The sequence below is a fragment of the Danio rerio genome, chromosome 7 (genome assembly GCF_049306965.1).
Source record: "Danio rerio strain Tuebingen ecotype United States chromosome 7, GRCz12tu, whole genome shotgun sequence".
NCBI classification, from domain to species: Eukaryota; Metazoa; Chordata; class Actinopteri; order Cypriniformes; family Danionidae; genus Danio; species Danio rerio.
In genome coordinates, this window is record NC_133182.1 from 40821784 (window position 1) to 40846325 (window position 24542).

General features: G+C 35.4%; 1 protein-coding gene and 1 non-coding gene across 4 annotated transcripts in view; both read left to right on the forward strand.

Moving 5' to 3' along the window:
• ptprn2 (protein tyrosine phosphatase receptor type N2) overlaps positions 1-24542 on the forward strand; it is a 283469-nt gene that overhangs the window by 249814 nt on the left and 9113 nt on the right. For all 3 annotated transcript variants that reach the window (NM_001128667.1, XM_021477405.3, XM_073906198.1), the window contains 7 exon segments: positions 4510-4657; positions 6779-6852; positions 11386-11463; positions 15838-15957; positions 17015-17181; positions 22104-22157; positions 23165-23229. In NM_001128667.1, coding sequence (NP_001122139.1) covers positions 4510-4657; positions 6779-6852; positions 11386-11463; positions 15838-15957; positions 17015-17181; positions 22104-22157; positions 23165-23229 — 706 coding nt within the window.
• dre-mir-153a (microRNA 153a) lies at positions 18728-18808 on the forward strand. Its single transcript, NR_030097.1, has one exon. It is a non-coding gene; the product is annotated as a microRNA 153a (primary transcript).

The window sequence follows — 24542 nt, forward strand, 5'->3', positions numbered from 1 at the left end:
TTTATCTTTATACACTTAGCAAGGGTGGTAAACAATTTGGCAGTTTATTCTTATAGGCTTAGAGACAATAAAAAGTGTTTGAGACTATTCATTTTTAGACAACTCTAGAAGCTATGATTACTGTCAATACTGTGATGTATAAATGCACATTGCATTCTAAACAGTAATAATTGATCTATTTTATATCAGCAGATAAAATTATTGTTTGGTTTTTCTTTTTTTTTTTTTTTTGGTTGTTTCTTTGGATATGGTGAACACATGTTCTCCATCGTTGATAGTTTGCTGTCTGTATTATACATTTCTGTCTGAGATACATTTCTTTCTGACTGAAATGTTAAACAAAGAAAAAAATGTGTTATCAGTATCAGGAAGCAGACATACCTTATTATTTATCATAGCCATTCAGTAGATTTGCATTTATACTATGTTTATATATCTTTATCTTTATTTGCTTACACACACACACACATATATATATATATATGAAGTTACTATTAGCCCCCTTTGGGTTTTTTTCTTTTTTAAATATTTCCCAAATTATGTCCAACAGGGCAAAGAAATTTTCACAGTATGTCTGATTATATTTTTTTCTTCTGGAGAAAGTCTTATTTGTTTTATTTCGGCTAGAATAAAAGCAAATATTCATTTTTAAACACTATTTTAAGGACAAAATTATTAGCCCCTTTAAGCAATTTTTTTTCAATAGTCTACAGAACAGTCATTTACAATAACTTGCCTAATTACCCTAACCTGCCTAGTTAACCGAATTAACCTAGTTAAGCCTTTAAATGTCACTTTAAGCTGTATAGAAGTGTCTTAAAAAATATCTAGTCAAATATTATTTTCTGTCATCATGGCAAAGATGAAGTAAATCAGTTATTAGAAACTATTATGTTTAGAAATCCGTTGAAAAATTCAGGGGGGGCGAATAATTCAGGGGAGCTAATAATTCTGACTTCAACTGTTATAATTCCAGCATAGCATGTGATATTTACTATCTTTAAACTGTGTGATATCACATATATTGGCCTTTTATTGACTATAAGCCACCCTGGTCTCTAAGATATTGGCAAGAACAAATCCATATGGGTCGATGTGCAGCAGAAAAACCTCAAATTTTCACTCAGGCCTGATCTCTAAGCAGCGACTGCAATACCAGCTAGTGCAGTGTATAAGAGATTTACACGTGTACACTATCCGTCTCTCAATGGGTGCAATCAAAGACGGCTTATGAAATAATAACTATTCTGATAGCGTAATCTCTCAGTATGCCAGGTTGCTATAAGGCATCTTTTTTCATCCCTCCTCAAAGATAAGAGCAAAGCTAGAGAAAGCATTCTCCATAGCCCTGCCTCATATGAGCTGTCCAGCATTATAATGGCCTTCGTTCTGCTGTCATATTTTGACGAACAGTCATACAGCTTTGTTTTTTCTCCTTCTCTTTGATTTATATACAGCATATACATCTTGTTTGAATATGTACAGCATATTTTATTTCCACCTATCAGAAGACTGTACAATAAGGTCCATTCAGTATCTCTAAAAATACTTTTAAATCACATACAAATTCAGCTCATTATTTAAATAAACGATTGTTTGTCTATTTAAATGTCAAATTTTTAACCTTAAATCAGACATTTGCTTTAAGAGAGTGAGATTTAGCCCAGATATCTGACCTTTTTATTATATATAGCTGCAGCAGGATCATGAAGCACTGATTCAGAACCATGGACAGCGCCACGGTGCTCTGTTGCAGCATGTGTTTATTATTCATATGTGCTTCGTGGACATGGTGAAAGATAATGGGGGAAAGAGACAGGGTTTTTGTTTATTGTGTGTACTCGTGTGTGTGCTTGTGTCCATTTGAAAGCCTGTAATAACCTGAAGTATTTAGTGCTTATTTGACATTGCTTAAAGCAGAGATGGAGTGATTTTTCAGTGTGAAAGGAGAGAAAAGGGTCTGCTGTCTGTCAGGGAGAAGTACCTCGGTAATTAAATGGTTGGCTAGGTGCCAAATCCCTCTGTCTCTGATTAAATCACGCATCATCTTGCTAATAGAGGTGGTATTAGAGAAGGCAAATAGAGAGAGTTACTGTTACATATGGGCTCTGAAACCCACACACATACAGGAAGATGCTCCATCCATCAATCATCTGTAACATAATTGAAACTGGAGGAAAATATATAGAAGCTTTTGTCCAGAAGGTCAGATATATGTTGGAAAAGAGCAAATTGTTCTCGAAACAGCCATATGTAGCCACTTAGGGTTTGGCGTTTGTCCGTTCACAGCACTCTGGAGAAGTAAACTGATTGCTTGGTAATTTGTTTCTCTTCTGATATGTTACTTGAAGGATGAGAACAATTTGAGTGCACCTGCCAGTTATGGTTTATGCTGGTAAAATGGCAGTTGGTTGTTATTAAGTTGCTTTGGTTGTTATTAAGTTGCTTGACGTCAATAGACAGCATGACTTTTAGAGAAAGAGGGATATTTTGTTATTTGTTTTAAAGTAATCCCATGTAATTAAAATACGGTTACAATGTTTAGGGTTGGTACCTTTTGATAAGTATTTCTTTTAAATAATTTTTTTGGTTTTCATTTTAATGACTTTAAATGTTCAAAACAATTTCACTTTGAAATAAAAGCTATTCTGTTGATAATTCTGGTCCTCAAAGAAGTCTATTGCAGCTTCAACAGTTTTCAACATTACTGATGTCATAAGAATTTTTTTTTGAGTACCAGATCAGCATGACTTCTGAAAGATCAAATGACACTAACGTAATGATGCTGAAAATCCAACTATGCCAAAACAGCAGTAAGTTATAAAACACAGTAGCATAGAAAATAGTTGTTTTAAACTGTCTGAAATATTATTTCACAATATTTTTGTTCTGTATTTTTGTTAAAACATCACTGAGCATAAGAAACTTCTTTCAACAACATTACCTACCAGTACTTCAAACCAGTAGTATAGTTAAGGTGGAATAATTAAGCTTAAAACTAAATATTTTTGGGGAGTTTGGTGACCTTAAACAAACAAAAAAAATTGCTGCTGGCACTTCGAGTTTCTTGGCCACTAGCCACATTTTTTCCCTTCTCTTTGAGTTAATCTTATTACAGTGGCATTTAACCAAAGTCTTTCTCCTTCACTAAATCATGAATTCCATATGAAGCATTATGTCTTCTATTAAGCCACTTGTCACACGGTTCATCATCTCTTAAAACAAGGCTTCACACATGCACTCTGCTCAGAGCACTGCAATATGCTGTTCAGATAAGAAAAAATACATCTGTGAGGGAGCACATATATCCATGGTCATGGTGTGCATAGAGATATTTGTGTTTTTCTATGAACAGTACATCTAAATATGTTTAAAAGGGGCCTTTTTGGCATGCAGGAATGATTCAGTGTGTCAAATATGTCAGAGCCCTGTGAGATCACGGATTGCTGTCTGTGTAACGGCCAAGAGGATTCTTGACATTAGGTTATGAGTGTGTAATTTGTTTTCACACAATAAACTCATAAACACAAATTCACATGCCCAAGGTAAACCCCTTCTTGTGGGCTAACAATAGGAGGCCAGAAATAAGCAGCCAAAAAACAAGACACCAACCGCCAAACAACACTTACGCTCTTACACTCTGGCCAGAGACACAGTCCTCTGAGCTCTCTCTCTCTCTCTCTCTCTCTCTCTCTCTCTCTCTCTCTCTCTCTCTCTCTCTCTCTCTCTCTCTCTCTCTCTCTCTCTCTCTCTCTCTCTCTCTGTATGTCTCTCTGTCTCTCTCCCTCCGCTCCCCTTTGTCTCAGTTGAATTCAATTTGGGCTTCTTGGGAAGGCAGCTTAAGCGCAGACAATCTTATCAGCATTTGTGCAAGCAGTGAAAAGGAGTGATTGAAGCAGGCTGAAGAGGCACTGGCGTGCCCAGGCCTTTCAGGAGTCTTAATTGCATGTGTGATTGTCAGGACAAGCCCCCTCCCTGCAACCCCCCTTTCCCTCTCTCTCTCTCTCTACCCCCCCTCTCTCTTCTCCTTTGTGGTGCATGTTTAGGATTACTGTCTACGATTCCCGTGCCGAGCAGGTTTGAGCTCTTGTCTGTCTGAAGGTGGATAGGTGAGTGATTGTATTGTTGCAAAGAAAGAAAGCACAGAAAGCGATAGGTTGGCCTTGGAGGTAAAGCTGGATTATAGCAGACGAATGGAAACTTACTATGGAGCTTTTTTACTTGACGGATTTAGGAGACTTAATTCAAAAACGTTTACACGGAAAGGCAAATGGCACATGAAACACATAAGCACGAGAAATATGGTTCATGCTGTTGTTCGCGTTATATAAACAACAAATGTAACCCTGCATTGAACTGAAATCCTCAGATTTATATGTGCGTTGGGCTGGCTGGATTTATTTTTTATTGAGTTATCCATGTTGCAGGAAAGTAGTTTATTCACCCTCTCATCATTAGCAGGAGTAACTTTGGTGTTTTTTGTGTCTTTCTCCCATGTGTCTGGTGCAGTCGTATATGGAGGATCACCTGCAGAATAAGGATCGTTTGGATAAGGAGTGGGAGGCTCTGTGCAGTTACCAGGCTGAGCCAGCAGTGTGTGCGGTGGGTCAGGAGGAACAGAATGTCCAGCGCAATCGCCCACACGGCGTCCTTGTGTGTGAGTGTTTCGCAAAATTGTATCAGCCTCAAGTGAATACTTAAAATTGTTTTCTTGTGCAGCGTGCGACTGGATGACAGAACAATCTGTCACTGGCTAATGGGTTCTATTTTGATCAACTTAAAAAAGTTAAGAGCCTCGTTTAATCATGCACCGATCAGAACACTGTATACTTTCATTCTTTTGGTTATAACAATACTTAAGGAACATACAAACCAAAAAGTTTTAATGAATTGAAATATCCCTCACATGTTACTGAAGTGCTGAAAAGTTCAGTGTACTCAATAGAACAAAGTTACAAAGCTGAACCTAAACTAAATAGTTTAAGCAAATTTCTAGTTCCCAGCTTGCTTTGTGCTAGACTGTGTAAGGAAAATAAGTGTTGAAATGAACTGTTATTTTGTGTTTTTGCATAAGATGGATAAAATGATTTATTGTTTAATGTTTAGATTTACAGAAGTTTGTCATAATAAAGTTTTGTTGGATTATTTAGTAAAACAATGACCTGTGATTGATTAGGCATGAATACATGGAATAAATATAGTCTCTTTGATTATTATGTCAGCACATAATACTGTCCTGTTGTTAACTAACAATTAACCATAAATGTTTAAAGGGATAGTTCACCCAAAACTGAACCCTCGACACAAACCTGTTTGAGTTTGTTCTTTTCTGATAAGAGAAAAAAAAAAAAAAAAAAATATATATATATATATATATATATATATATATATATATATATATATATWTTTTTTTTTTTTTTTTTTTTTTGAAAAGTGTTGGAAACCTGTAATCATTGACTTATTTAGTATTTGTTTTTCCTACTATGCAAGGAAGTTGTTACAGGTTTCTAATATTTTTTAAACTATCTTGATTTATGTTCAACAGAAATAAGAATCTAATAAAGGTTTGGAACCATTGACTCAGAGTAAGTAGTAAGTAAATATTATTTTTAAGGTGACCTATCCCTTTAAATAGGAATAGTCAACCCAAGTTACTCACCCTCCAGTTGTTCTAAACCTTTTGAATATATTTTCTTATATTGAAGACAAAAGAAGACATTTTCAATAATGTTGGAAATCATCAGCTATTAGCTATGTTTCTATCCAAAGATGCAAATTAAATGTTTGCACAAAACTGGATTATTGCATGAAAGACGTAGAAATAAAGCAGCATTTCCATTTAATGATTCAAAGAGAACAAAATTGTCACTTCCTGATTAACTGGCGCCAAACATTAAAAGTAAAAAAAAGAATTTGCTGCAGTAGAAGCTGCGTCAATCTTTTCTTTATTTAATAAAATACTTGCACCTAAGATGACAATGCCGACATGTAATGAACACATGGTGGTGTTTGAAGGCATCAGAGCACAGACACTTTTGTCAGTTATGGTGGTAATTAATAGTATAAAAACACTAATACTGAAATGGTTAAGAAGTTTTATAATGACCAAAACAACAGTTCAGATGTTTTACAGTGTGCTCAGCCTGCTGTTTTATTCATTCACACACATTTTTATCATCACATGATCTCTTATAACAAAATCACATGACTTTTTTAATACGCATACTGGACTTTGTTCAGTAAAAGTGTTTCCACCGTAGTTTATGTGCATTTTTTCTTACCGAATAAAACGTTCATCCTACTTTGTTATGTGCATATGCTTTTTTATGCGCATTTTCAAAATGGGCATAAAAGTAGGTGGATGGAAACATCGCTATTTACTTCCATAGTATTAGATCTCCTACTGGCTACTGGTTATCAACATTCTTCAGAATATCTTCCTTTGTGTTCAGCTAAAAAAAAAACTCAAAAAGTTTTGGAACCACTTGAGAGTTATGTCATGGTGGTACATTTTCCTTTTTTGGTTGAACTTTCCCTGTTAATATGATCTTTACCCAGAGAAACTGTATGAGGTTGTTTACTTCAGTTAAATGATGATTTTGTGTATTACAGAAGAACAATTTAGTTAACGATTGAATTTTAGAGCATTAATCTTTGAGTTCCTTCAGTTGACTTTGTTTTAAGGTAATTCGTTTCTACGGATGTAATTGAGAGTGTTGGGAAGGTTTTACTTGCAGATGCTCTAATAGTTACATCTGTCTGTCTCTGAATGTTATAGATGATCACTCTAGATTCATCCTGAAGCTGGAGAATAACCAATCCAGATCTGATTACATCAACGCAAGTCCTATAGTAAGTATTTACAGTAATTCCTCACATATTTTACACGTTTAATGATGGAAGTAAAACATTTAGGTTATAGGTAGTTCAAGAGTAGTGAGCATTTTTAATAACACAATTTGTGCCGAATACTTGGATAATTGATTTTCTTGTTCATAGATATTTTTACCACATCTCTCCTCTGTGAATCAGCAGTGACCGATTGTTAAATATGCTCTTTTATGCTTATTTAGAAGCACAAATACTGAGAAATTGGCACAGCACTCGGACAAAAATGCATGCAAAAATATATTAAATGAAAGAATTCACTGTCAGTGTATTCTTTTGTGTGTGTGCATAATATACAGATCACATGAGTGCATTGAAACCAATCGCTGTGTGAATCTCAGACACAGTAATTTTTGTTTTGGCCCCCTAATCAGTACATACACGTAATGTTAATCAGTGTAATACCTGTGCAGCAACATCACACTGAGAAAGTCAAACTGAGTCATTTTTACATGCTGTTATTTTTGGACTCCAACTTGTCAAAAGAAGAAACAAAAGGCACAAGCGAGTCAGCCCTCCCTCCCCGAGGGTTTCGAGCTGCAGTCGGGGTTGGGTGCACTGATCCGCTGGTGCGGAGACAAATGCATGGAGGCGCGGTAATTAAAGCGCAGCAGGGATTTGGCAATGTGCGTTTCAAAAACTGTGATAATTATGTCTGTCAATGTTTGTAGCTTCTTTCTCATTAGCTGCAAGAAAGAAAAAGGGCTCAAAGTAAATCATTCGAGATATTTTTTCACAACCTCCTCACACCAACACCCTCTTTTCCAGTGACTGTTTGGAGTTTGGCTCTCCAAATCTCTCTTTTTTTGAGCACACACACAAAGAAATGGTTCAAATGGTACTGATAAAGCTTCTTGGATAGTATCACACCATTTTCACATACATTAAGCAACATTTTGTCACTTATAATACCATTAAGTAAAGTAAACCAAGTAAAAATAGTGACTCGACTCTGTAGTTATTATGCTTTGCTAAAATATTTAACATATGAAGGAAATGTTTCTTGCAAATGCTTTGAAAGACCATTTTTGTGCACTAATGTTCTTATTTCTCTAATACTTCTTTTCTTATAATGCAACAGAAGATGCTGAATTTACTGACAAACCGATACAAATCTGTGATAAACTAGAGATCTCTTAAAGTAATTAGGCTTTAAGAGCGTGATCATCTCGCTGAGTGTGAAATGACAAATCGACTATAATAACAGCCTTTATAGAGCACGGGTAGTCAAAAAAGTGTTTCATATAGACTGCCAGCATTAGCCAGCTTGTGTATATATAATTGTTCTACCCTTAAATTGCTCTTGCCAACAATTAAGGTTGTGCAAAGCAATTATATCCATTTTCTGCCATGCTAATGGGTGTGCGTGTCATTCACTGTAACCATGGGGTTTGAATCTGTCTCTCTCATGCAGTGGTGTTTGATCTTTTTGTGAAGCTATAGAGAAATTAGAGCAGAAGTACTGAACCATGCAATTACTTTAGCAAAAGTTTTGAAAGGCTTTGTGATCGGCTTTTGTGCTTTAAAGACATACGTACTCCCAAACGTTCTCACAAAGACAGACATACGTGCTATCAAGCACACACTCCCACAGACAGCTGTTGTGGAAAATATTTATCACATCTGAGCATTTTGGACATGAAAAAAGGACCATGTTTACCAGAAATACTGTACTTTTCTAATGATATTTGCTTGAAGCTGTGAGCACACATGCTGCAAGCGTTAGGTGCTTGTGTTACAGTCTCGTCCACTAACCCATCCTTCGTTTAATAAGCTCAAGTCTGACACCCTAACCAGACTGCATACCTTACCCTTTTGCAGCAAACATGCTTTTGTTGCTGCTCAAAATGGGCACGTTCCAACCTCCTGACAGCTTTCCCTTCTTTTTGTAAGGAGACATTTCAGGTCAGGAGGATGTTCTCCCGTAATGCATTCAGACAATGTCTTTCCTATAATAAAAGTGTGGGCAGAATATGTTGTTGCATACAAAGATCTTTTTTTAAGACCTGATGAATGCAGGTTTCCTCTGATGTTCTTTGATGGACAGATAGGGGTACAGATCTGTGTACTAATGGTCAGAGTGAGAGAATGGATTCTTTACATAGGGCTAATAGCAGCTGGATTTTCAGTTGTGGTCATCACAGCTTGTAGACATGGATGATTAAATAAGCAATCAACTGCATCCCACAATCAGTCTCCTGGGATGTAGAAATAAGCAATTCCTGTATTTTAATTGCCATTTGTTTTACTTGATGGCTTTGTCTTTCATTATTTCATGTATATATATATATATATATATATATATATATATATATATATATATATATATATATATATATATATATATATATATATATATATATATATATATAAATTAAATATACATGAAATAATATATATATTAGAATTAGAAACAAAATATAATATAATATAATATAATATAATATAATATAATCAGTCTTAATTAATTAATTAGTAAATAATAATAATAATAATAATAATAATAATAATAATAATCAGAATTATTAGTCCACCTTAAAAATTTGTTTCTCTTAAATATTTCCCAAATGTTGTTAAACAGAGCAAGGAGATTTTAACAGTATGTCTGATAATATTTTTTCCTCTGGAGAAAGACTTTTTTTTATTTCAGCTAAAATAAAAGCATTTTTAAAATTTTTTAAAAGCCATTTTATGTCAAAATTATTAGCCCCTATTAGGTCAATATTATTATTATTATTATTATTTATGCACCATAGAGTTATAATTTAGTAGTGTGATATTCAAAATATTATTTAAAACTGAACATGAACAAGCTTTTAGGATTATGAAATTATTTTTAAAAATGTTCAATGCTTCAAAAATAATAATGATTCTTTACTATGTAATTAATATTTACAATGTTTATCATGCTAACACACATTGTTATTCTTTAGGTAAACAATTAATCCATCCAAATTAATGCACTAAAAAAAATGTTTTGGTAATCAAAATCTGACCATTTGTGTCCACATTTGGACAAGATGTCCTCGCTCCAGTCTGTACTGTATGAGGTCCATTACAGACCAAGGTCCAGGTCCAAAACATAGTGGACATTGTACCGCCCACTAAGGTAATTCCCATACCACTGTGATGGTTGGGTTTAGGGTTGGGGTAGGTGTAGGCAATCGTCCATTACATAGTGGACCTGGCCCAGAATGATATCAAGCTGCTTCATTTGGAGTGGTAGCCCTCAGCCTCAATACTCTTAACCATGCCCCTCTTACTTCTAGCTTCCTACAAGGGATAGCCCTGCCCTCTACCCAAATGTTCTGTTTTCAGTTGGAAGTACATTAACATACTAAAATGAAAGTGTCAACACTTTCCGGTTCACACAGACTTTAACTGTGGGTAACACATGAGGTTATACCAGGTTATACAGTACCATTAGATGTAAATCTTGGATCAGGAACAAATAGTATTGCCCAGTTATCACTTTTAACTGTGAACTTGTTCAGGTTTGTGTCAGTGAACATGTACTTCAGTCTTACTGAGATAAAAATACTGATATGAAACCCTGACATGGTTTGACAGTTTGCAAACCTATTAGAAGAAATAAGTTAAAAGAAGAGGATTGCCCCTTTGCTGTGGTTTGAAATCACTTTTCCTTGTTATGGTTTTGCTGCTGATTAGCTGAAGTGCTGGAGAAGATCTAGCCTGTCATTATTTAATTGTGGCTAGTGCATTATGAATGTCATAGTCCATATCCACATCAAGTTTTTCCTCTCTCTCTCCATCATTAGCTTTTTTCCATCGGGACAGCTTTCACTCAGACAGACACACAATTACACACAGACACCCTCCTCCAGCCACTGAGCTTCTCATCAATAAATGCGTTTGATTAGAGAGATGCCGTGCTTTACTCCCAGAGCCGGCTTTAATCAGAGGTATTAAAGAATGCACATGCTCGGAGAGGACAGACAGGGAGAGGGAGGAAGATGGGGTGACTGGGAGATGATAGGACGATGTCGAAATGGAAGACAGAGTGGATGTGGAGCAGATAAAAATGAGAAGGAGAAAGACGAGGAGAGAAGGGAGGTGGCCGTGAGAGAAACGACTCTGCTCTCATTAGTGACGGGCCTCTGTGCTTTCTCTTTATTTGATTTGCTTTTCCTTTTTTTTTTTTCCTTGCAAGCTTTTTAACTCCAAACCGAGATTGTGGACATTCTGTTTCTCTTGGCAGTGAGTTTGTTTACCTCTTCCCTAAAGATTGGAGGGGGCCGAAGAAATGTTCAGAAAGCAAATAAATCAGATAAACAAAAAACAAAACAGCACGGTTTACATAGAGGCTCAGTGTCAGAAACGTCCATTCTGCAAACACAGCGCTACATCACTTTTGTTCTTCTGTAGAATAGAGAATTCTTTAAAATGCCAAACTGCTGTTTCATTTTCAATATTAATTTCAAATGTTCATTTCATGAATATTCATGACATGTTTATTGTGTCTTTTCATTTTTTAAGATGGACCATGACCCCCGAAATCCAGCCTATATTAGTGCTCAAGGTCCTCTTCCCTCCACAGTGGCAGACTTCTGGCAGGTAAGATACATTGTTGTCTGTATCTGGTAGTTATGGAGTAAACACAACTAAAACGCTTTATGATTCATGATTTAGAACCACTACTCAAAGCGGACAGGGTTCATTCTTGGGAACTAGACTAAATTAGAATCTGTGCACTATATAAGTTTGCAAATAAGGCAAAAATAGGCACATTTTAATGTTAAAGGGGTCATGAACTGAGAAATGTAAATTGCTTTGATCCTTTGACAGGATGTATTAAAAAACATCCTGAAAGTTAAAAAAATCAAGACTTTTCAGACTTTTGTTAGTCTAAAAACAGCCAATCTGCTTGAATGACTCGATTACATAATGGGCACCTCGATTTGGCATTCACTGCCTGTTTACGCTGACCATGAATTTGTTTATTTGAGCTGGTAAATAATGGAAAAGGCAAAGGTGCAGTTCCAAATTGTGCATTGCCCAGTTTCTAATGCCAACTTTAGGAAAGAATTTTATTATAACTCAGATTAATTTACAAACAATACACAATCTGATGCTGGATTAGAAAAACTCTTTAGGTTTGACTAGAAAAAATAAAATAATCCTGTGGTAACTATATTGGGTTTTTTTTCACTTTGTCTGATTTTAAAGATCATTTGATCTATAAAATATATATATATATATATATATATATATATATATATATATATATACATACTCAGTATTTATCACGTTTCAACCTGAATCACAGCAACATGTGTGGAGGCTGTCGAACATGCAGAAGTTTATATCTGTGGGCACACAACTGTCCTGTTGAACTATTTCCAGGTAAATAATAATATAACAAGCAAACCTTTTGGACAATCATAACAGCGAGTGTTTACTGGTTTACTGTACATCTGCCATATGCACTGTAAAACATTCTGGGTTCCACACAATCAGTTTGTGTTGGGACACCATGTATATTTTAGTAAGGTAACTTATTAGTTTTTACAAATTTAAGTGGATTGAACATAAAACAACTATGTTGTCCCCCAAATAACTCAAGAATTTTGTTATTTCATCTTATTTTAAACAAGCAGCAAATGTCCTTTTTGAGTGTAGTTCCTGATCCTTTGAATAATATTTGCACACTTTACTCCTCACCACAAAAAAAAATCTACTCTATCAACATATTTTTGCAAATCCTTAATGTTTGCACAGTGCTGAATATGTATGTGAAGATCTGAACTTTTTCTTTCGTACATTTGCTTTGAATTACAGTCACTTAGTATAATAGGTTTGATTATAGCAAACTGATTTTAGTGTTTTTTATGTGTTTGTTTGTTTGTTTGTTTGTTTGTTTGTTTGTTTGTTTGTTTGTTTGTTTGTTTGTTTGTTTGTTTGTTTGTTTTTGTAGCTTATCAGTATTCATGGCTCTGATGGTTTTAAGAAACAGCTAGATGCTTTTTTTCTGGCATGTGTAGGATGTTTTTGACTCAATTAATTTTTCCAATTAGTCTAATATTCTGCAGAGGGCAGAAGCTTTGAACATGTTTTCTTTTAGTTGTATGTGTGTATATGCATGTGTGTGTTAGTAAGGCTAGTTAAGTAGATGCAGGTAACACTTTACAATAAGGTTCCATTTGTTAAAATGATTATTTAGTAATAATCACTAAAAAATACTTTCAAGTTATTCATTCTAATAGTTCTAAATGCTAACTAAAAGAAAATGTTGCATCTGTGAAATATTATTTAATGGGTCTTATCTAATGTGAGTAATGAACAATTATGCTTGTGGTAAATAAATAAAAGGAAAGATTAATAGAAACTGTAAACATATATTGGTCTTTTTGTTTATGTTAGTTAATACATTACTGTTAATTAATTGGCCTCATAGTTAAGTGTCACTGTGGAGGATGTTAAATACAAACCTGAATCTACATTTTAATAAATTGCCTGTGGTGATTTGTTGATGTCACTTGACCCTCTATAATCACAAAGCTGTGCTTACTAACAGATGTGGGTGTGCACTAATTGATGTTATTGGCTGTTTGAATTTGTCATTTTGTCAATTACTGGCATAAAATTAATGATCTAAATTGATTTAATTTCACACAGATGAATTATAGACATCCAGACACACACTCACATGCAAAAAAAAAAAAACTTTAAAAGTTCCATTTTAATTAAATGGAGTACATTAATCCCTGTCAATTAACTCAGTGAAATCATTGTCTTCTCATTAATAGAAAGGGATTCGTACCAAACAGATCCAAGCTTTAAAAGGTTTGCTGAGTCTAAAAGAAAAAGGGCACACAGTAATACAAATATCAGATGATCTTTTTGTTCACAGTCCTGAACCTGATGTTCCAGCATGATCTATCGACAATTTATAACTTTTTGATTTAGTGGCTAATTCGTTTGAATTCATATGATCCCAGTCGTACATTTTAGAACGTTTTGCTCACCCCCGTATGATGGTTTAGTAGTGGGGTTGGGTGGCACACCTCCTTTTTAAAATCATACATTTTCATATGAGTGAAGAACCAAAGTAGCCACTTAACTGACAAAATGTAAAATAGGTACATTTGCTTGTGAGATCAGGCTGGATGTTCAGTCAAGAAACCCAGAAATAAACAGATTGAAATAAATATAGTTTCTGTGTGTAACATTGGCAGTTTAGGTCAGTATGTAAATATTTATATGGTCACACTTTATTTTGATGGTTCGTTTGTTGAGTTACATGTAACTAATTCTCATAAGATTTTAAGTAGACTGTTAGGTTGGGGTTAGGGTTGAGGTTAGAGTTAGGGTTAGTGAAAGTTGCATGTACTTGCAAAGTTTCTTGTAGTCAGTTTAATGTCTTTTGAAGGAGCAGTATCAACAGATAATAAGCAGACAGTCTACTAATACTCAAATGGACCATCAAAATAAAGTGTTAATATTTATTTCTACTGAAGATAATAAGTGATAATCCATAAATTAAAATGTTGCTATCTTTTACTAACACCCTGGTTCCAAACCTAAAGAGTTTATTTCTTATGTTGAACATATAAGAAGATATTTTAAATAAATGTTGTAACCATTAGCCATTGGCTTGCATAATAATTTATTGCTAACTATGGATGTCAATCACTGTCATTATTTTCCAACATTCTTCAAAATATCCGCTTATGTGTTCATCCCAAAAAATAAATCAAAAGAAACTCATGCAGATTTGGAGACACTTGGGGGTCAGCATATGATGAGTACATTCACATTTTTAGGCAAACTCTCTTTAAAGACAGAATTGGAGATTTTCCACACATTAAAAAACAAAAAGTAAGATGTTTTTACATTTGAATAATATTGTGCTTCAGAAGCAAAGAACTTGTATAAATTTTAAGCTTCACTCACACATTTCTATAATTTATTCCCAAACCTGACCAAACACAGAACACTTAGTCCTTTTCACTGTGGAGGAGGTTTCAGAAATGTGTTTGGGCTTTGTTTGTCCTTTTCTGCATTTTTCACTGCACTGCTTAAACTCAACAATATTTGATCACCTGGTCTGGTAAACAGTACAAGCTCCTGCAGCGTCCTTCAGTTCCCAATCCTTTAATTAGAAAATCAAACATTCGTCAATCAGAACAATTTCAGCTGCACAGTATATGTATGTGTGTGTGTTATTACTGTTTTATTGTATTATATTTCGCTGAGTAAAATTCAGCATTGTTTGACCAATAATGCTTAAAGCATCTAAACAGATTACTGTCTTTACTCCTGTAGGCTCAAAGCTCTGCCATAATTACAATAAAACATGTAGAGTTACAACTCTGTTAAATATTACATTCAATATACTGTAAGCTGCTTTGTACTGCCATCATTCTCTCATCACATAACCATGACTTTATCATGACTTTTTTTCCTCAATTTCATCTCCAGTGTTTCATGAGATTAAAAATGATAACATATTCATAATGGTAACGTTATATTGCGTTCTGAACCACTTTTACCATGGTTTAATGTCTCTACATTTCTCTGCTAATGACTCTGTGGGGACGTGTGGCACATGAGTTTGATTATTTTATGAGCAGGATCATTGTATTTTATTGCTCCCATAAAAGTCAGTGTTTTCCCTCATTTTCCTAATGGCCGCAGTGGGCCTTTCCGTGATTGAAGGACACAGTAAAAGTGTGATAAGGGGAAAAAAGAGCAAGGCTGAGGAGGTTCAGTATACAAGGGGAAGGGGAGATGCAGAGATAAAGGGCAAAAAACTAAACTAAACCTCAATTATAATCACAAGTGGGGTTAAGTTGTAACTTATTAAGACCAATTATGCTTAAAGGGATAGTTCACCCAAAAATGATTATTTCCTCGCACAAGTGGTTCCACAAACTATGGAAGTCAACATTCAACAACATTGTTTCTGCATTTTGTGCTGTTGTGTAGATGGTCTGGGAGAGTGGCTGTGTGGTGATTGTCATGCTGACACCTCTCGCCGAAAACGGCCTCAAACAATGTCATCAATATTGGCCTGATGAAGGCTCAGACCTCTACCACATATATGAGGTAAAGCTTGAATATCAGTTTTATGTATTAGCATGATGATTTGTTTATTTGTTTATTACTTTTACAATATACTTCAAATATAGGGCCAGTGATTACCCCATGGGATGTCATGCTAAAATTTCTGTATGTACATTTTTCACATGGTTTAACTTGTAACTTTAGTAAAATGGAAATTTAAATAATACATAGAAAGAAAGATTAATAAAGCAATTAATAAATATATATATATATATATATATATATATATATATATATATATATATATATATATATATATATATATATATATATATATATATATATATATATATATATATATATATATATATATATATATATTATATATGTATATGCCTTATGTATCTAAACCTGCTGTTTTTCTGTGTTTATATATATATATATATATATGTATGTGTGTGTATATATATATATATATATATATATATATATATATATATATATATATATATATATATATATATATATATATATATATATATATATATATATATATATAAACACTTATTAAAGTTGTAATTACGTAACTACAGTAATACAGTGACTGAATTTTTTTTTTATTTACTTTAGAGTGGCTGGCGTTATTTCCAATTTTACTTACATTTGGGTTAAAACAACATATATTTTAAAATGAACATTTTTGACAAATGAAACTTCTTTTGCCTGTCATTTGAATTTCTACAACTGGGGCAGTGATTATACTGTGCTGGCAAAGACTATTTAATACAGTGCTGACTATGACTAAACAGCAAACATCTGTGACTAAGAAACACTCTTTTCTGCTTCTTAAATTCATTAAACATAAACCATTTATAGACATACATTTTCCAAAATATAGAAAAAGCTCTGCTTATTCAATAAAAAAAACAGTGCTTTATTTTCTTAGCAGTTCGTTGAAAATGAATACATAGATAAACAATAGCATTGATTTATATATATAAAAACATTGTAATTTGGATTTATGAGGTTTCTGCCTAATAGCAGTAGTATGGATGTTCTGTTATTAAAATAAACTCATACTCTCCTTATATTCCTGAAGGTTAATCTGGTATCTGAGCATATCTGGTGTGATGATTTCCTGGTGCGCAGTTTCTACTTGAAGAATGTCCAGACTAATGAGACCCGCACAGTCACCCAGTTCCACTTCTTGTCCTGGATGGACCAGAATGTTCCAGAGTCTGCTAGAACCTTGCTGGACTTCCGCAGGTATGTGTCCACATGCTGGATTTCACTGGGCTTTAAAAGGCATGGTTCACCCAAAATCTAAAGTTCAGTCAGCATTTAGTGTACCCACCATTTGTTCCAGTTTCTTTCTTGTGTTGATCACAAAGAATGAAGAATGCTGGTCACCAGACAGTCAAAGCTAGCCATTGGCTTCCATAGTATTTTTTCCTACTATGGATATTGGTGGTCGTCATCAGCCATCTTGTTCAAAATATCTTCTTCTATCTTCAGCACAAGAAAGAAACTCATGTAGGATCGGAACAAATGAGGGTGAGTAAGTGGTGAATAAAATTTTAACTTTTGGTGAACTTTTCATTAAATGTTGCTTTTGTTGTTTTGGTTAGTATACATAGATTCCACATTAAGTTATTGTCACTGACCTTTATTGTCTAATAAAGTAAATATAAAGTGTTTTTGATGGAGAAAAAAGGCTTTTTCTCCCAGATCTCTCTCTATATACAGTATATATATATATATATATATATATATATATATATATATATATATATATATATATATATATATATATATGCATAGTAGCAAGCACGTTGCAATCCCTCCACAATAATTCATATTAAATTAAACTCTGCAGTTGAAGGATAAATGTTCAGCAATATGATTGGTAGTGAAAGAATGGGTAAAACTTCCTAATTTTATCCAAAAGGCCTGTAGGTTAAAAACGTAAAGAAAATAGCAATACCATCGGCAAGTGTATACATACAGTACATTGCAATGCGCCAATCCATTTTGGCCTTCCAGTTTGGTTTGTGCTCATGCAGAGTAAAGGAACTTTAGTGTTCTGCTTTGCTTTTCATGCAGTTTACTAATCTCACTTCTTCACCAAAGATATTATATAAAATTGTTATATTTCACTGTCTGCTTCGTGATATTATACTTATTTGTGTTTGTACAGTTTCTTCCAGATCAGTTGACTCTGGTTTGCTTTTATTCAGGAATCTTTATCCTTTTTTAATATAGGGAAGCAGTATGCTATATGTTCTAAACTGTTCCCCATTTAGCTAGTAAGAACATTGCATTCTTTTTGATTTTAACTATGCAGTGGATGTTCAATTTAATTTTAACATGTATGGAGACATTTTCAAAGCATCAGATTTGCTGATCCTGTTCTTTGTAATCATGGGAAGAATGCTGTATCATTTGTACAAAGTATTTAGATTAAGAATGCTGATTTTGGATCTTGTGCCCTGATAATTAAGAAACGCTTTGAATAACATGGGTCTGATCCTCTGTCAGCAGTCTTGATGACTGACACATGATCTTTGAAACTTAATATTCCCAAGTATTTTCTCAAAGTTTCAATGGCACTTTGAGCATTGAGGCTTTGGCGAGATGATTCGAAACCCTGGGTCTTCTCTTTGACTTGCTCTGGTTTCTGTTGCCATTCTGAATCTCTCCCCAAAGGCCTGTGACACAGTCCTGTCTCACACACGGCCATGACTCACACTGAATCTGTCAAACGCTCCTCACTCACTTCTCTTGTTTTTTTTCCGTTGGCCAGCTAATTAGCGGTTGCCAGTGTCATTTTTGTGATGTTGCAGCTAGTTATATGAGCCCAGTTGCATAGTCACAAAAGTGATCATTGGAAACTGTATCTCCTCTTCCAGGCCCTTGATTTTTCCTTGCCTCCTCACCCGCATCCCTCTCTCAGCAGATCTCCCTGTTTCTTGCACTCACTCATGTCTTTTTTTCTGCCCCTCTGCCTTACCCAAAGCACATGCTGCTGTCCTACTGCCCCAATGCATGATTCTGCACCCCATCTCCAACAAAACTTCTGCAAAGAAAAAACTGTTTAAAAAACATTTTGGTGTAGAAAGCATCTCTCTTTCTTAATTCTATAATTTTATCCAAATTATTTTTTGACAAGCCAGCAAAAAAATTGTGTTCAGCCTTATTTTAATAACATTTAGTGTCTTAAGAATATGAATCTTTCACATTTCTTTTGCTAAAAATAAAACACTTTAGGCATTCCTCTGATAGTAATTGACCACCCACTTTAAAAAATGCAGGGTTGTTGTAACCCAACATATGAACCCAAACCCAATTTTAACCCAATTTAACTCAAATTGGGTTAAAAAGTGTTAATTCATTTTTTCAATTTCTCTTTATTATATTTAACATGTACATACACACGCGCACACATTTCCAAGTACAATATATAACATCAACAAGCAAACAAATGAACTACCAAAACAAAAGGCTTCTCTGTATTTTACATCAGAATATAATATCATCTCTTTTACTAATCTTCTAGTAAAAATTTTCAACTCCACCACCTTTTAAAACAACATAAAAGGTCCCCAAACTCTCCAGCAGCCTATATTTGGTGCACATATACTTTCCTAACTTAAAGAAATAAGTCGTTTTGTTTGCTGAATACATATATTCATAAATATATGCTCCGTCTTTTTTAACTTGATCTCCTTGGGATATAAATGAAATTTAAAAAATAAAGGAGACATTAGTATATTAACCTCAAGAATCCTTTCTATCATTTTTGTCATGCCTTTCTAGAAGTGTGGGTAGCACGATTACCTTACAGCAAGAAGGTCGCTGATTTGAGCCTTGGCTGGATCAGTTAGCATTTTTGTGTGAAGTTTACATGTTCTCCCCGTTCTCGTGTGGGTTTCCACCAGGTACTCCGGTTTCCCCCACAGTCCAAAGAAATGCTGTAGTGTCTGTGTGTGAATGAGTGTGTATGGATGTTTCCCAGTGTTGGGTTGCGGCTGGAAGGGCATCCGCTGCGTAAAACATATGTTGAATAAGTTGGCAGTTCATTCCACTGTGGTGACCCCTGATTAATAAAGGGACTAACTCAAAAAGAAATTGAATGAATATAAATAAATGAATTAGGATATTACCCATGGTGACTATATTTCAAAGGCCACTATATTTCTATATCAAGATTGGTTTTGGGCACCCCTGGTTTGGGCAACCCTGGGTTATAGCAACCTTCTTTTTTAGAGTGAAGTTTTTAAAATGATTTGTAAGATATTTCTTTAATAGTTTCTTCCTTTTCAGTCAAACATGTAAGTTACACATGACTTTGTTTTCCTTGACAAGCGTTCATTTTTAGCCATCTTTTTAAAATAAAATATTGTGTGCTCTCTGGATTTTGGAAATCGTCTGATTAGTACTTAGATCTGACCTAATAAATTGTTTTTAAATATCTCTTGCAAGTCAACCTTGAGGTATGCACAAAACAGGGCTTTTCATTTGATTTTTTTTGGATGAGAGAAACAATACGAGTTAATACAGTGCATCACCATGGCAACAGCACCCATGTGCCTTAAAATCCTGCAAGGCCTTTTTGGTTTTGCAAGCTTGATAATTGTGCAAGGTTAATGTGTTTTGGATCGTGACACCTCACCACACATCATTTCCTTAATGGCTTGTCAAAATGTGGAGGATTCAACAACCTTTCCATTAGTCTTAATTGTCTGGCATGGACCTTTTTTGTTTATAAATGATTCTGATAGACAAGTGTAAAAAAGTGCTCAGGTTTAAAAGTAATGTACTGATACTAAAGGGATAATTCACAGAAGTATAAAAAATTTGCTGATTTACTTACCTTGGGCCCATCTAAGGTTTAGGTGACTTTTCTGTGGTAGTACATTAACGAAGATTTTTAGCTGAAACCATTTTCCTCAGTGATTCATACAATGCAAGTTAATAGTTGTCAAAATGTCTACATGGTCAGAAAAATACATAAATATACCAAAATATGTATACATTTCATTTTACAAGATCCCTCGCCTCTCGGCAAGAAGGTTGCTGGTTCAAGTCCCACCTGGGTCAGTAGGCATTGCTGTGTTGAGTTTTTATGTTCTCCCCATGTTCGCATGTGTTTCCTCCGGGTGCATTCCAAAGATGTGAAGCTTATTTATAAACAAATTTTGAGAGGATCACGTGCTTAAGATTGTTCACAGCTGTTCCAACTTTAGCTAATGACTAATTGTCCTATCAGACGATCCTTAACTCACTATAAATAACCAGACTTTTCTCATCTAAATATCTTCGACTTATGGGGGATATTCTAACTCTACTTTCCCTCCTTTCAAGCGGGTGACACAGTGGCCAGTGATTAGCGCTGTTGCCTCACAGCAAGAATGCCCCCGGTTTGATTCCCTTCCAAACCAGGCGACATTTCTCTGCGGAGTTTTGCTTGTTTTCCCCGTGATCGCGTGGGTTTTCCCCTGGGTTCTCCAGTGTTCTCCCATAGTTTAAAAACAAGCCCCCTAAACAAATAATCCAAGTACACCTTCTCTGCATCCATATCTGACACTTAGCTACAATAAGCAGGACAGGGAGTCATCGAGATCTACCTGAGCTCAAACTCCCCTCTCGCCCTGCAACGGAAGGGAGCCCAGGGCTCGAGGATCTAATAAGCTCAGGGCTCTCTCCCGGGACAGCACACCAAACAAGCTTTATTATCAATCATCAGCTAAGTGTGAACTCTTGAAATGCAGTATTGGTGAATTGAATAGCTAAATGGGTATTTCCCAGTGATGGGTTGCAGCTGGAAGGGTATCTGCTGTGTAAAACATATGCTGGTTAAGTTGGCAGTAAATTCTTAGTATTAACTAAGCTGAAAGAAAATGAATGAATGAAAGATCTCAGTGTGTCGCTTGGATTCTCAAAGTGCATATAACCATTGGCTTGCATTGTATAAATCACCATATAAACAACCATCGAAACAAATCTTCATTATTGTTGTCCTGCTGAAGATGATACTGTATGTCTTAGAAGGCCTAAAAGTGTCCATTTAAGCATTTCTGCATGTTTGAATGTGCACATATCAACAGTGATTTCAGAAATGGCAAATGAATTTGTCCATAATCTTCCTTGCGCACAATATTAACACCCTCTTTTTTCTGTCATTGCAGAAAGGTTAACAAGTGCTACCGGGGCAGATCTTGTCCAATAATTGTTCATTGCAGGCAAGTACCACAGCAATACAAAACAAGTTATAAGGAACACACACAAATACAAATGTAACATATATACATTTTGTTAAAGTATGTGGTTCTTGTATTAGATGAATCCAAACTGATTTATCTATGGATTATTTCTGGTGAAATCAGTGAATGCTGTCTGTATGATTAATGGTAAAAATTGAATGGCCTTCACCCTCAGTGTGAACTGGATGAGAATGAGATACTGTGTCAATGAAAATGGTGGTCAAATGATCTTTAACACCAGGGGTTAATGACCAGCATGTTGTGTGTTGTGGGGAAGACAGGCATCACAGCTGTCATGCATATCTGAATAATTCAGAATGATATCAGGAGAGAGGGATGAGTTTCCCTAAATAGTTCTTTCTCATTTCCCAAACCCCCATCTAGTGTGGGGGGAGAGGGCGTATGTGTGTATGTGTGTTTGTGTGTGTCTGTCACTTTCTAAGGTTGCTCAGGTTTTGCTCGGGTTTTGCTCAGGCGCACACACACACACATACTCATTCAGTAATTCACTCATAACATTCGGCTGCACGTCTAGAAAAGTAACCTTGATTTCAAATCAAAATGCAGTTTACCATCCAACTGCGTCTGAGTTTGGCTGCTTCTCACAATTTAATAGATTGTATAGAAGGTAAAACAAGTTTAAAATGCTTTTCAAGTCGCTTCAAATTCCCACTGTGTTCAGACTCTTTGTTTTTGCTCTTAAAAGAGCTGTGTCGTGTGATTTTTTTCCTTTCCTTTTTGTTATTTATTTTATTTTTTGCAAATGCAGTTTAGTTCTGCAAAGAACAGGAAAAACAAGACAGCAGTCGTCTTTGACAGAATTTCTGTGAATGCTGAAGGATGATGCAACAGCAAACAATGTGGCTGAAACACAACAGAGAAATGAATGCTTTGTTTTTGTTTCAGCAGACACACACTGTAATACTCATTTAGACAGGTCTGCTCTTTTCTCAGAAGCGATAACGAGTTTCTGTCTTCATTTGCAGCGATGGTGCCGGAAGGAGTGGAACCTACATCCTGATTGACATGGTTCTGAATAAAATGGCTAAAGGTAAGAGATGAGGACATGCTGTCATGACAGCACACAATCATTCATATAATGAGGGTCCCAGTGTGTGTTGGGGCAGGGTGGCGCTGTTTAATTAATGACTAAATATCTCCAAAAATTAATTCGAAAAAAGAACATGACAGAAAATTTTGATTTCTTTTTTTTTTTTTTTTTTTTTTTTTGTCGTGTCAACCTGCATTTTTTTCTCATTATCAGCTACTAAGGTTGACTTTCAAATGCAAATATTAAACACTGGCTGCTACATAGAGTTTAACAAGTCATGTGAATCCATGCATGGAGACAGAAGGTGCCTTCATAACCTGTCCGAATCATTTGTGCAGCACCATTCTTCCTGACCCCATCTGGTGAGGTCATCCATGCATTTGCCTCCCCCTCGTCTTTCTCTTTTCTAGCCACCAGTCCATCCCTACTCCTGACCCGATCATGGTCCGCAGCTTTTTTCATAATGGGGGATCAAAGGCCAGATGCAAGGAGTGCATTGCCGCATTTGTGCCTCTTTCCCATGCTGTCAGGGGCCCGGAGCCTCGGCCCTCAGTGGCCCCCTCCATCTCCCCTTTTGTCTGCTTTCTGAGAAGAAGGAGGGGGTCCCAGGTTGCCCACTTTCCAGTGTTCACTTGTGTGATCAAAGCCTCAGAAAGTCCTAAACAACTGAAATCTCCCTCTTCCATTCCCGCTTTTCTCTCTCCTGTTCTTCACGTCTTCCTCCTCTCTCACACTCTCTTTTTCTTGCTTCTTTTTTTTTTCCTTCCTCAAACACCCTGTCGTATTTTTTCTTTGGCTTTTTTTCATCTCCAGGAATGAATTGTAAATTAGTGAAGAATGCTGTTTTAATTCCAAAGCCCGTTCTTGTTAGATGCCCCCTCCTCTGCGCACTCTCTCTTTCCCCCTAAACTTCGGAATCTCGCACTTCTTAAGACATGAAAGTATTGGAGCACTTTTGAGGCTGGAACCCCAGCTGCACTCGCTCCCTTTCAGAAAGCATCTATAAGGATTCCTGCTTTTCTCTTTCCTTCACCCTCAATCTCTCTCTCTCTCTCTCTCTCTCTCTCTCTCCATCAGTCTGCGTACAAAGGAGGGGGTAGTCTTTCTTTTCTTTTTGAAGAATGAATGAATGAATCAATGAGAAATAAGGCCTTGTTAGACCTCTCCTGCTTTCCTCTCATTTATGAGAAGAAACAACAATGGACCTGTAAAAAAAAAAGTAATTCAAGCTAAAGGTAAAAAGGGAGATTTCTCCTAATCAGCCTTTTCACTTTTACCACCATGTGAAAATTTTCATATTCACTTTACAGTTT